Source organism: Oryctolagus cuniculus, chromosome 11, assembly GCF_051225735.1.
Source record: "Oryctolagus cuniculus isolate XC-2025 breed Fujian yellow rabbit chromosome 11, ASM5122573v1, whole genome shotgun sequence".
Taxonomy (NCBI): domain Eukaryota; kingdom Metazoa; phylum Chordata; class Mammalia; order Lagomorpha; family Leporidae; genus Oryctolagus; species Oryctolagus cuniculus.
Window position 1 is genome coordinate 119181182 of NC_142877.1, and position 12365 is coordinate 119193546.

The 12365-nt window shown below is 61.5% G+C and overlaps 1 protein-coding gene across 6 annotated transcripts in view; it reads right to left on the minus strand.

Moving 5' to 3' along the window:
- Positions 1 to 12365, minus strand: part of EFCAB6 (EF-hand calcium binding domain 6) — a 231497-nt gene that overhangs the window by 43203 nt on the left and 175929 nt on the right. For 4 of the 6 annotated variants that reach the window (XM_089307706.1, XM_070053014.2, XM_089307707.1 and 1 more), the window contains 2 exons: positions 6680 to 6883; positions 2905 to 3060 (listed from right to left, as the gene is read on the minus strand). The exons of 1 other annotated variant lie outside the window; for it this stretch is intronic. In XM_089307706.1, the coding sequence (XP_089163832.1) occupies positions 2905 to 3060; positions 6680 to 6883 (360 nt within the window). The remainder of the gene's footprint in view (positions 1 to 2904; positions 3061 to 6679; positions 6884 to 12365) is intronic. One more of the 6 variants, XM_070053015.2, reaches the window with a different exon arrangement.

The window sequence follows — 12365 nt, forward strand, 5'->3', positions numbered from 1 at the left end:
CTCCACAAAGGACCAAGCGCCTTCTCCAAAGCAAAGACCAAAGTGCGGCTGCAGAAGACGGGCCAGGGGAGGGCTGAGGGGGAGCCGGGGGCTGCGGCGAGCACGGCACCTGGAAGCGCCACCCCCGGACTTGCAGCAGGGAGAACGCCGCACCAGCGGGACGTCAGCGGCTGTCAGAGAACTCCCCCCAGGGCAGGGGTCACTCAGGAACCTGGAGAGACAGCTGCGACCTGCCCGGCCCGCAGCGCCAGCCGGAGCGCGCCATCCGCCGCGAGGGCAGCGTCCCGAGACCAGGGGCTTCTCTGCCCGGGCCGCCAGGATCAGTAAACGCACATCAAAGTCCTCCAGGGTACACAGTCAGACCAGAATTTCAGATAAGCAACACTTTAAAAAATGGAAGTATAATAAAAATACTTATAATAAAAATCGTTGTTTATCCAAAGTTTGAACTTCACTGGGATCCTGTGTGTCAGCTCGTAACTCTAACCTCTGGTAACCTGACCAGCCCCGAAGAAAAGGTTTTTTTTTCTTTTCTTTTCTTTTTTTTAAGATACTGATACTGGGGAGTCCCCCAAAGATACCACTTAACAGATTACTCCAGAGTTTAGACCAAAGTTCCACCTCGCTGTGCAGAATTTCTAACCTGCTTTTTAGCGAGGCAAGCATCGAACGTGAGGAACTGTTTAAAGAACAAAACGAAATTAAATAATAAGAACAGGATGCCGCATTGGTCGTCAGAAACGCAGACAGCAGGAAGAAAACCCTCGCAGAAAGGGCTGGACTGCGGTGGAGGACAGGAGGAGGAGTGAGAGCGCAGATTAATGCGGGGAGATTGAAAACACAGCCGGCCAGGCGCTGGGCACCCGGGGACAGCCAGAGCCTCAGAAAGAACCGCGGAGGGGAACCCGGCAACCGAGTTCAGGTGAGAATCGGGGTGCGAGAAGGCGAGGCCCTGGGCTCTGGCTCGGGCGTCCACAGCTTGGAGAGAGGCGTCACGGGGCGGGGTGCGGGTTTCACCCATTTCAGAGAAAAGGCGGCTTCGGGCCAGAGGCGCCGTGTGACAAGGACAAGGGCTGGGGCCAGCGCGCTCGGAGCCTGGGTGCGGATCTGGGCAGAGTGGGACGCAGCAGGGCGGCGAGCTCACACGGCGGTGTTCTCGGGTTCTCCCACGGGGTGCTGGAGGCTGATGGGCGCGAGTGGCTATTGCCAGGGATGGCTGGAAGGGAGTTAAATCCACAGCTCGACGGACGCTGCCTACAGGCGAGAAACCAAGACTCGGCAACGCACGTCCGTCCCTTGGAAGCGGGGCCCCGAGGAGCAGGGGCCGGCAGCCTCGGAGGAGGCGAGTGCGGGGCTGCTGTTTGAAGCTCTGCAGAGCCACCCGAGCCGTCCAGATGCGTGAGTGACGTGAGAGAGAAAACTAACGGCAAAGACGACGACCGTGGGCCGCTGCTGTGGCACAGTGTATCGAGTCCCAGCCGCTCCACGTCCTATCCCGCCCCCTGCCAGTGTGCCCGGGGAAGCGGTGGAAGACAGTCCGAGTCCTTAAACCCCTGCGTCCACGCAGCCTGGCGCAGCCGGAGTCACTGTGGGCATTTGGGGGGTGAATCAGCGGACAGCAGATTCTCTCTGCCTCTTCCTTTCTCCTGTAACTCTTTCAAATAAATAAATAAATAAATGCTTAAAAAAGTGGGGGGTAGGGGTGAAGCTGCGCTTCCGGTCCCAGCCCGCCCTGCCCTGCAGCCTGCCAGCTCACGCCCCTGTGCTCTACTCCGACCCGTGGAACCCCTCCTCCTCCTCGCGCCCTTGGGGCTTGCAGGTGCTCTGAGCCCCTTCTCCTCCTGGCACTCCCACTTCCTGGTCCCCCACACTTCCAAACTGCTCACCTCACTAACAAAGAACTCACAAGCTCCCCCTAGGGGCCGGCGCTGGGGCACAGCGGGTTAAGCCGCTGCCTGCAGCACCAGCATCCGCTATGGGCGCCGGCTCAGGTCCCGGCTGCTCCGCTTCTCATCCAGCTTCCTGCTAACGCGCCTGGGAAAGCAGCGTGAGTCGACCCAGGTCCTTGTGCCCCTGCACCCACGTGGGAGACCGGAGGAGGTTCTTGGTTCCTAGCTCTGGCCTAACCCAGCTCGGGCCATCGTGGCCATTTGGGGATGAACCAGTGGGTAGAAGACCTTTCTCTCCGTCTCTCCCTCTCTCTCTGTAATGCTGCCTTCCAAATAAAACAAATAAACCTGGAGATGTCGATTATGCTGAGACACATTGGGCAAACGTGGGCATTTGTCAAACTGCTTTCTCTTTGATCAACCCATCGCAGTGCAGCCCAGCCAACGGGGACTCGTGGGGGCCACCTCCCGCCAGCTGGCTGGCTGAGACTGACCCGGGAGAACCCAAGGCAGCTCGGTAATCGGATTTTCAGTTCTGTGAGAGACACGGGGGGGGGGGCGGTCAGTCTTCAAAAACGTTCAAGGAAGGTGTATATTATGAAAAAAACTAGACATTGGGTTTCAAAAATTTTTATACCAAAATAAGGCTTTTTTTCCAAAAAAACATCTGAGAGGTGGGAGGGAGGGAGGACACATGTCCACCTGCTGGTTCACTCCCCTAAGGCCTGCAATGGCCGGGCTTGGGCCAGGCCAGAGCCCGGAGCTGGGCAGTGGCCGCAGGCCCCCCAGCCGGCAGCAGACACTCGCCTACTGGACCACCCCACTGCCTCCCGGCACGGGCACTCGCAGACGCTGAGGGCAGGAGCTGGCGCCGGGAATCAAACCCGGGCCCTCCTGGGTGGGACGCAGGTGTGTCCGCCACGAGGGCAGGTACCCCCACCCCAAACGTGTCTGCTCATCCCATTCCCGGTGGGCTTTCGGAAGCACACGCGTGTTCAACCTGGTCAGAACCAACCTGCTCAGGAGAGCGGCCAGCTCCTCTTCCCGGAGGGGACAGCCGCACTCCCCCAGCAGCTCCTGCATCCTGCTCACGGGCACGGAGCCGCTCCTGGACTTGCCCTCCTTGGCGAGCGCTTTGCTGATGTCGTCGCAGTGAGCCAGCAGCTTATCCCTGGGAGGAACCGTTGCAGACACACCCCACGTCAGGAAGGCAGAGAAACGCTAACCAGCAGGGCCGTGTGGTCACCCTATCGCCAGGATTTGGTGGCTTAGACGAGAACAAACCTTGGAGACGCCTTCCGGCCTTGGGCTAGCATTTACGTGAAAGCGTATCCCAGAGAAGCCAACCACACGTTTCTCTCACATCTGTTCATCGTGGTCACCAGCACCACGGTAGAGAAGTGGCAGCCCTGCCTTTCTACTAGAACTGGCGCTTTAAAGACGCGACCCAGGCAGGCACGCAGCCGCGTCACAGAGCGGCGACCGCATGTGCACTCCCAGAGATTCCTGAGCACCCGCCACAGGCCGGGTGCTGCTCTCGGGGCCCTGGGCGGGGGGCACACCTGGTGAACCAGACAGGTACCCCTGGGAGAGTCCATGTCCCAGCAGGCGTGGAACCAGCGATACACAGAAGGGGTCAGAGCCAGGCAGGGGCCCGAGCACACACACACCCCAAGTGGCAGGTACGCGTGGGCCTCCCCTGGGACAGTGATAGGTCTGCACAGCCCACAGCAGTGGGAAGAGTGTCCCTGGGGGCCCCGGGAGCAGCCAGCACCAAGGCGCTAAGGCAGGAGTGGAGGGAGGTGGCGAGCGGGGCGGGGGCGGCCGAGATCCAGCCGGTGTTGGGGGGCGTATCCCGGGACTCTGTGTCTGTGTATCCGGCACTTGGATCATTAGGGAACACGGCCGCCACTGGTGTGCCTCCTCCGTCAGCCGCCTCGAGCACGCCCTCACGTCCAGCTTCTCCACTGCCGGGGTGGGCATCCCCATCTGGTGGCCACGGGACAGGGCAGGGCTGGACACAGTGGCCAGTCAGGATAGCGTCGGGCCGGTGGTTCCTGCTCCCAGGTTGACTTTCTTACAGAACGCACCCAAAGTCTCCGTGACCCAGTTTTTCACTTCCTGCAAATTCTTACTGACTTAAAAATTAAATACAAATCGTTAAAGGGCAAGAACCATCTGTCTTGGGGCTGGTGCTATGGTGGTAGGTTAAGCCTCTGCCCGCCGTGCCGGCATCCCACGTGGGCGCCGGTTCAAGTCCCTGCTTCAGCTCTTCCGATCCGGCTCTCTGCTAATGCTCCTGGGAGAGCAGTAGAAGATGACTCAAATGCTTGGGCCCCCGCACCCACGTGGGAGACCTGGAGGAAGCTCCTGAACCCTGGCTTCAGTCTGGCCCAGCCCCAGCCACTGCGGCCATTTGGAGAGTGAACCAGCGGAAGACCTCTCTGTCTCCCTCTCTCTGTCTGACTCTACCTCTCCCGTCTCCCTTTCTGTGACTCTACAATGACCCGTCTTGCACTGACCCCTGCTCGGTCCCTCCTCCACGCAAACCAAGCAATGCGCGTGTGCAGGGCCTGCGCGGGGGCTCCTCGGGGAAGACAAGGCGCTTCCACCTCCCAAACGAAGGCCTCTGTGGCGGTGGTTACCGTTTAGCCGTCCTGGGGACGACTCGCCACCGCATCAGCGAAGCCGGAGTCCGGGGCGTGGGGTGGGGGCGCTCGGCCGCTCTGGAGGGGCCAGCCCTGCTCCTGCCAGTCTCCCATCAGGAGCGGCTCCGACGAGCCCGGGGCACTCGGCACGCACGAGCCACAGGAACCGCGTGAGTGCCTGCAGCGAGGCCCTGCTCCCCTGCCGGTGTCTGCCAGACCAGCCCCGTGTTCCTGACCGCCGCGTGGCGCCACGGCTGTCCCCCGCCTCCCACACGGCGAGGGCCAGCGAAAGCGCAAACGCTCCGTGGCAGCTCCGGGAGAGGCGCGGGCCGGCTTCTGGGCGGCAGTTATTTCCTGTTCAGAGGATCTGCGTGGACAGCAAGTGAGGGGGCGGGAGGGGGGGGCGGCCCCGGGCCGTGTCCGGTTCCTGGTCTGTACCTGCATGGGCCCCCTGCCCTCACGCACACTGCCTGCCCAGGCCTGGCTCTAGCAGGGAGCCCCAGGGCTCTGCGGGGCCCACGGGGCGGCCGCTCCAGCCCGCACCTCCTGGCTCCTTCACCCCTGCTGTGATGCCCAATCCTCCACGCTGCCTTGGGTTACAAACATGACGGCAAGGCACGCAGACAACCGAAGTTTAACACAGGAGCTTTCTTAATCTTTCCCACGCACTTAGGACACCCCAAACGACATTAATCTCCTTTGATTCCAGAGGCAAACAGAACGTTCCGGTCACTTTGGTGGACGGGCTGCGTCTCTCCCACTCCTCTGAGCGAGAGACGGAAACGTGCCGAAACGCTGACCCCACGGCTCCGCCGACAGGCCCGATGCAGCAGAGCGGCAGCACCGGGCGTCTGAGGACCAGGGTCCCCGACGCCCTCCACAGGGCTCTCCCGGCCAAGCCCGCGGGAGCACGGCAGGCGGCAGGGAGGCCAGGTCCCTCCCACGGGGCAGGAGACAGGAGAAGCGAAGGCACCGCTGGGTACAAGGCCAGCCCTGTCTGCTGCAGGTAAATCCCACTTCTCCCAGTTTCACCGCGGGTCTGACGTAGACCAATGTGGTGCCAGCTCGAGCCCCTGCACGCAGGCTCTGTGCCTCAGCACCCAGCACCCAGCACCCAGCACCCAGGGGCGCGTTCCACTGCCCTCCTCTGCAGCCCCACCAACCACCGCGCCACCTCGGGGCCCCACGGGGCCGTTCAGAACCATGGGCGGGGACAGAGCCGAGGGCAAGATGGACCTGGGGCGGAGACAGGGCCAAGTGCGGGCAGTGTGGACTGCTGGCCGTCGAGGACAGAGACGAGAGCACCCGTCCCCCGGCTTTCTGGCCACCTCGTGAGCAGCACAAGCTCCTCCCACGCCGTGAGTGGGCCAGCGCGGCGTGAGGGACTGGCTGTGGGCCTCGCAGACCGATCCGGGCACTGCATCGTCCAAACCGACGCTCACCTTTGGCCCCGGTCTCCTGGTCCTCACAGGCACACACGGGCATCTGACACTGTCCACAACGGTGGCACACACACTGCTCGGACTCCCACGGCCACCCGGCCCTTTGTCACAGGCATTCATCCCTTCCCCCAGGATGGTCTCAACAGCTCAGGGAGAGCTCCTGGGCGGGAATTTTAACCGGGGGTCGGGAGGCGTTCCTCTCGGTGCTGTTATTAAAGGCACACGACACACCCCGGCCTGCCAGCGCCGCGCCCTCGGCCTCTTCTCAGCTGTCTCGTCGGGATGAAGACCCAAGGTCGGAGCGGTGGTGTAAAGGCCGTCCAGCCGCTCCTTCACTCAACAGGCACACTGAGGTGCCTGCTTGTGTCAAGTGACAGACGTCTCCAGGGGGCTTGTATTCTGGCCGGGCCAAGGGAGGGAGCCGGTGAGGCCGCCCAGGGCTGGCGAGCATTTTTAAGGGTCGCCTACAAATCCTGGGCGGGGCTGGGAGACGCGCCTGGGCGAGGAGGGGCAGGGTTTTCGCCACTCCGAGGCTCTCTGACACACGACCAACCCCTGGACGCTACAGCAGGGAGCGGGTCTGACGGCTTTCACCGTGGCTGCGCCGGCACTGGGGCGCAGCGTCCCGAGGCAGCGTTGTCACAGGCTGCCTGGGGAGGAGCAGGTGCAGCCGGCGGTGGCCCGAGACGGCCACACTCACCTGGCTGCGCTGGGCTTCTCGGCCGTGTCTCGGTGCTGCTGCAGTACTTTTATCTCTTCTTGTACCTGCTGGGGTTTGGTGAAATGGCCCATGAAGTTGAAATAGTCCTCCGTGTAGGGCCGGTGGACGCCCGGGGAATAGGCGATGCCCAGTTTCTGTAAGAACTCCTGGTAGGTGATGTGCCCTCGGCCCTCCGTGTCGTAGCTTAGAGACAAAACACAACACAACACTCCCATCAGCAGCCACGGAGGCGCGGCGTCGGGCGGCACCCACGCCACGAACGAGGGGCTCGGACCCTGGCTCCTCTGCATGCCACGGACCAGGCAGAAATGCAGGGTCTCGGGCCTCGCCCAGCCTGTCCCGCAGGTGCATTTCCCGAGCTCCCAGGGGGTTTCCGGGCACACCCAGGTCTGCAGACCACTGCTCTGATGGAATGTCTCGTGTGCAGCCTGCCCCAGAGACGGAGGGAGAAGCTGGGCCGATCTCGCCCTCCCTGACAGCCACAGTGGCGCCCCCTGGGGAAAGGACCCCGCCTCCTCTGGGAGGGCCGCTGACTCAAGGACGGCACAATCCCCCACTTCCTCTTTGAAGAGATGCCAATTACATCCAACCAGCGAGAGACGGGCGCGGAAAACAAGATAAGAATTAGGCGCCTGCCTTTTATGTCATCTTCTATTATTGAGATTTTCCTGAATTATAATTCATTTAAAAAGGCATAATGGAGGGATTTTATCTCCCAACATTATTCAAATAGAATGGAATTACTTCAATAAAAATTTTTAAGGCAAATTGCCAATTTTCTCTAAAGAAAAATAGCGTAATTTTTGCAGGAAGATCTTGGTCCCTATCTAATCGATAAAATGGCATTTACGGATGTTCCCGTGTGGACATGGGCTCAGACGCGAGCGAGACCATCTGGGGGTGTAAGCCCTCCCTCGGTGGCCCTGGGTGTTGGCTGGGGGAACCCGAGGACAAAGGGTTTCTGGTGTGAGGTGGGGCAGCAACCAGACAGTGAGGACGGGCTGAGAACCATGGAGGCGGCGGATTTATTTACCGGGTGGCGTGGTGCACACAAGAATGCCGGGTAGAGGCTTCCTGTACTTGTGCCAAAACGCACGGGGCACCGCGGGACTGGAGGCCGCCATCCTGCCCAGAGGGGGCCTCCCCCAGGTGCCCACAGGACTCTCCTCCCAGCTCCTGCTCCTGCCCTGCCCATCTGCAGCGCCCCGCTGCTGGGTGACCTCCTACCCCGCCCTGTCAGCGTCTTGGCTGTTCCTAACACGGGCTGCACCCTGCGAAGGGAGGCAGCTTCCCTCCCTGGAAGGCAGCGCAGGGTGGAGAACTCCACCAGCTCCAGGGCTCGGTGCCCCTGGGACCCCCTGGGCCCTCTGCTCAGCCCCCACCCAGGTTGTTATGGGCTTCTGCGGAAACCCTGAAGGCCCTTCTCCGTCTCTGTTATTAAAATGACCTTTAACACTTGTAACCCCAAAAACCAGCAAGGTGGGGCTGGCCCGGTGGCGCAGCGTGTTAAGCTGCTGCCTGCAGCACCTGCACACCGGTTCGAGTCCCGGCTGCTCCACTTCTGACCCAGCTCCCGGCTAATGCACCTGGGAAAGCAGTGGAGGATGAGCCCAGTGCTTGGGTCTCTGCACCCACAAGGGAGACCTGGATGGAATTCTAGGCTCCGGGCTTCTCCTAGACTAGCCCTGGCCATTGTGGCCACTTGGGGAGTGAATCAGCACATGGAAGATCTAACTCTTTCTCCCTCTCTCTGTAATTCTGCTTTTCAAATAAATAAACAAATCTTTAAAAAAAAAAAGTACCAAGCACAGAGAACCAGGAGGCCTTCCTCTTCCTGGGGTGCCCACGGCTGCTGCAGGGCTGAGCTCCCCGGGGCAGGTGGGCAGACCCCGTAGAGGGGACACTGAACCCAGGAGAAGGGCTGCCGCTTCCCCGAGTCCAGGCTGAGCCCGGGGCTGCGCCTCTCTCCGGGAGCTGCACCAGGACCATAACCTGCCTCAGGCCTCCCGGGGACGCAACAGTGCAAGTCTGGTGGAGACAGCCCCAGGTGAAGCCCCGAGGCCTCCCCATTCCAACAGGGGGGCCCTGACAGAGCACCCCACGTCCAGGGCACCCCTCTGGGAAACCTCCCTCTCCTGTGAAGTCTTCTTTTGGTAATATTTTAACAGATTTATGTGAAAGGCAAAGTTAGAGACAGGGAGAGATAGGTAGGTAGGTAGGTAGGTAGGTAATCTTCCATCCGCTGGGTTAGGGTTAGGGGTTAGGGTTAGGGGTAGCTATAGCTAATAGCTATAATGAAGCCAGGGGTCATCCCCGTCTCCTGTGTGTGCTGCAGGAGCCCAGGCACGTGGGCCATGCTCTGCTCTTTCCTGGGTACATTAGCAGGGAGCTGGATCAGAAGAGGAGCAGCCGGGACTTGAACCCACGCCCATGTGGGACGCCAACATCGAAACTGCGGCCTAACTCACTGTGCCTCAGCATTAGAGCTCCTAAGTCCTCATCCTGTCCCCCTATTCGACAGTGCATTCTTCTACTGATTTGTCTACTTTCATTTTGTTTGCAAGGCAGACAGAGCCAGAGAGAGAGAGAGAGAGAGCGAGAGAGCGAGAGAGTGAGAGAGAGAGCAAGAGAGAGAGAGAGAGAGAGAGAGAGAGAGAGCTCTTCCATCCACTGTGCGCTTCCCAGAGGCCTGCAGCCGCTGAGGCTGGGTCAGGCCGACGTCCGGACCCGGGAACTCCATCCGGGTCTCCACTGAGTGGCAGGGACTGAACTCCTCGAGCCGTCAGAGCTGCCTCCCAGGGCGTGCAGCAGGAGGAAGCTGGAATTGGGGATGGAGCTGGGGCTCAAGCCCACACACTCCGCTACGGGGGGGGGGGGCAGGTGTCCCAGGCGTGCGCTAACCACTGTGCTCACTCAATGCAGCTCACGGTGCCTGCGTCGGGCGATGGCGCCGCACCCACGTGGGCGTGCAGGGAGGGCCTGTCAGGACTGCTCCCTGGGAGGCCACGCTCAGCTCACGACGGCACCCTGGGCATCGTGACACTGAACTGAATGAAATTCACTTCCATCCTAATCGCCAAGGAACGGAGGACCGGACGGCACAGCTGCCAGCGAACACGGTCATGAGTGGGAAGAGTATGCGAGTTAACACTGCACACACAACTCACCCTTCAACACTTGATCCTCTGTGTAGCACTAAAAGTAAAATCGGCTTCCCTGTAAGGTTGACTTTAAAGCGGTTTAGGCACACGCATAAACAGAGGGGCCACGAAGACACGGCCGTTACCGTATGACTCAGTCAGACTGCTCTGTGCATTCAGCGCGCACACGCACGAACGCCGCGGCTGTGCTCGGCTTAGGCTCTCAACTCCGACACATTTCACAGGCAGCTTTGGCCCACTGGCCCCAGACTTGCGGGGCACAAGGTAGGGGGTGTGGGCTGAGCCCTGCTGATGACCCGGGCCGGGCAGCAGGCGCGGACTTGGGGTGTGGGCGTTCCGTGGGGGACGTGTGGAATTCTCGCAGTCACTATCCTGACGGGCGGGCTGACAGCTCCTTGGGACGGGAAGTGTCCACCTGCGCGAGTCCGGATGGGATGGCAGGGGTCAGGCGCCGCCTGCCTGCCTCGCTGGCTCACCTCCGACAGAGGTGAGCTTCCTCTTAGCGCCCACGGACACGTCCCACACGATCTTCTCTTGCCTGAGCAGAGATCCCGTTCAGCCACCTTTTCTACCTCCAAGCTCTCCCCACCCAGCGCTCTGCAAGCCTGGCACCAGGAGCGTCCCGAGGCCCCTGCCCTGGTGCAGCCGGCGGCAATGACCTCGCTTCCTGGTCAGTGACAGCGGCGACGCAGGTGCAGCTCGGTCTCTGGACAGCCGAGGGCTGACACAGGTACTCCTGCAGAGCGGCGCTGTGGCACAAACATGCAACAGACGTGCAGCAGCTGCACGAGCCGTTGGCATCAGGGGTCGCTGTGTCTGCTCTGTCTGGCCTGCCATCTGTGTCCAGGTCACTGTGTCCTGCTCTGTTGGCGTCCAGGGTCTCTGTGCCCTGCTGTCTGGCCTGCCGTCTGTGTCTGGGGTCGCTGTGTCTGCTCTGTCTGGCCTGCTGTCGGCGTCCAGGGTCACTGTACCCTGCTCTGTCTGTGTCCAGGGTCTCTGTGTCCGCTCTGTCTGGCCTGCTGTCGGCGTCCAGGGTCTCTGTGCCCTGCTCTGTCTGGCCTGCCGTCTGTGTCCAGGGTCGCTGTGCCCTGCTCTGTCTGGCCTGCCGTCCGTGTCCAGGGTCTCTGTGTCTGCTCTGTCTGGCCTGCTGTCTGTCCAGGGTCTCTGTGTCTGCTCTGTCTGGCCTGCTGTGTCCAGGTCACTGTGTCCTGCTCTGTCGGCGTCCAGGGTCTCTGTGTCCTGCTCTGTCTGGCCTGCTGTCGGCGTCCAGGGTCTCTGTGTCCTGCTCTGTCTGGCCTGCTGTCAGCGTCCAGGGTCTCTGTGCCCTGCTGTCTGGCCTGCCGTCCGTGTCCGGGGTCGCTGTGTCCTGTTCTGTCTACGTCCAGGGTCACTGTGTCTGCTCTGTCTGGCCTGCCGTCTGTGTCTGGGGTCGCTGTGTCCTGCTCTGTCTGGCCTGCTGTCCGTGTCCGGGGTCGCTGTGTCCGCTCTGTTTGGCCTGCCATCCGTGTCCAGGTCACTGTGTCCTGCTCTGTGTCCGGGGTCTCTGTGTCCACTCTGGCCTGCCGTCCATGTCCAGGTCGTGGTGTCCCACTCTGTCTGTGTCCTGGATTGCTGTGCCCACTCTGTCTGGCCTGCTCTCTGGCATGTCCTTCATAGCCTTTCAACAAGGGGTGCTTTATATCCCAGAGTCAAGGTCAGAGGGTGCCTAGGACGCCAGGCACTCCCCTGGAAGGGCCCGGCGCTGGGACAGCCTGTCCGCCCCGGGCTCCGTGACACACGCAGGGCCCTGTCCTGAGTGCATCCGTGTCTGCTTCTATCCTGGCCTCCCCCCACCTCCGGCTGCTTCCCCTGGCTGACGACTGCTGATCAAGTCTGCACTCAGGTGCTGTGCCTCCTGGGAGCCTCTCCTGAGCACCCACCGGCACAGCTGTCGTTGTCACAGTTGTCACCTGTTCATCTCGCGCTGAGCACACTGGGCCAGGGACTCCTTTGTCTCCGGGCGCCCAGACTCCAGCACAGGGCCTGGCAGGTGGACAGTTTCGTAGACTCACTGCTCCATGGCTGATGGGATGAGGGATTCCATCTGGCCACTTACTCTCCGCAAAACTCACTGGTCCCAAAATCTCCTAACCTGGCTTCGGTGAGCAGGTTCCTCTCAGGCTTGGAGGGCCTCATTCCTTAACCCTCTGTGAGCCAGCCCGTGCCTTCTGCGCCCACTTAACACCCGCACGCTCCCCAGTCTGCGAGCCCCCGTGCGGCTGGCCGGGGCCCTGAGATGCTGCGGCCACCAGGTCCTCTAGCCGCTGAGTGGAGGGGCCTGTCCGCAGGAGCCTGCATGGGAGCAGACTGGGTGACAGGGAATCAGACGCAGACGGGCTGAGCCACTGGGACTTGGCGGGGGAGGGCGGGTCGATGAGACCCTCCAGACCAATCCAAGGCTCCAAATAGTGCGGAGTGGATAACGGATGTGCCAGGATTTCCTCGTCTGTGCTCGGCCGTGTCTT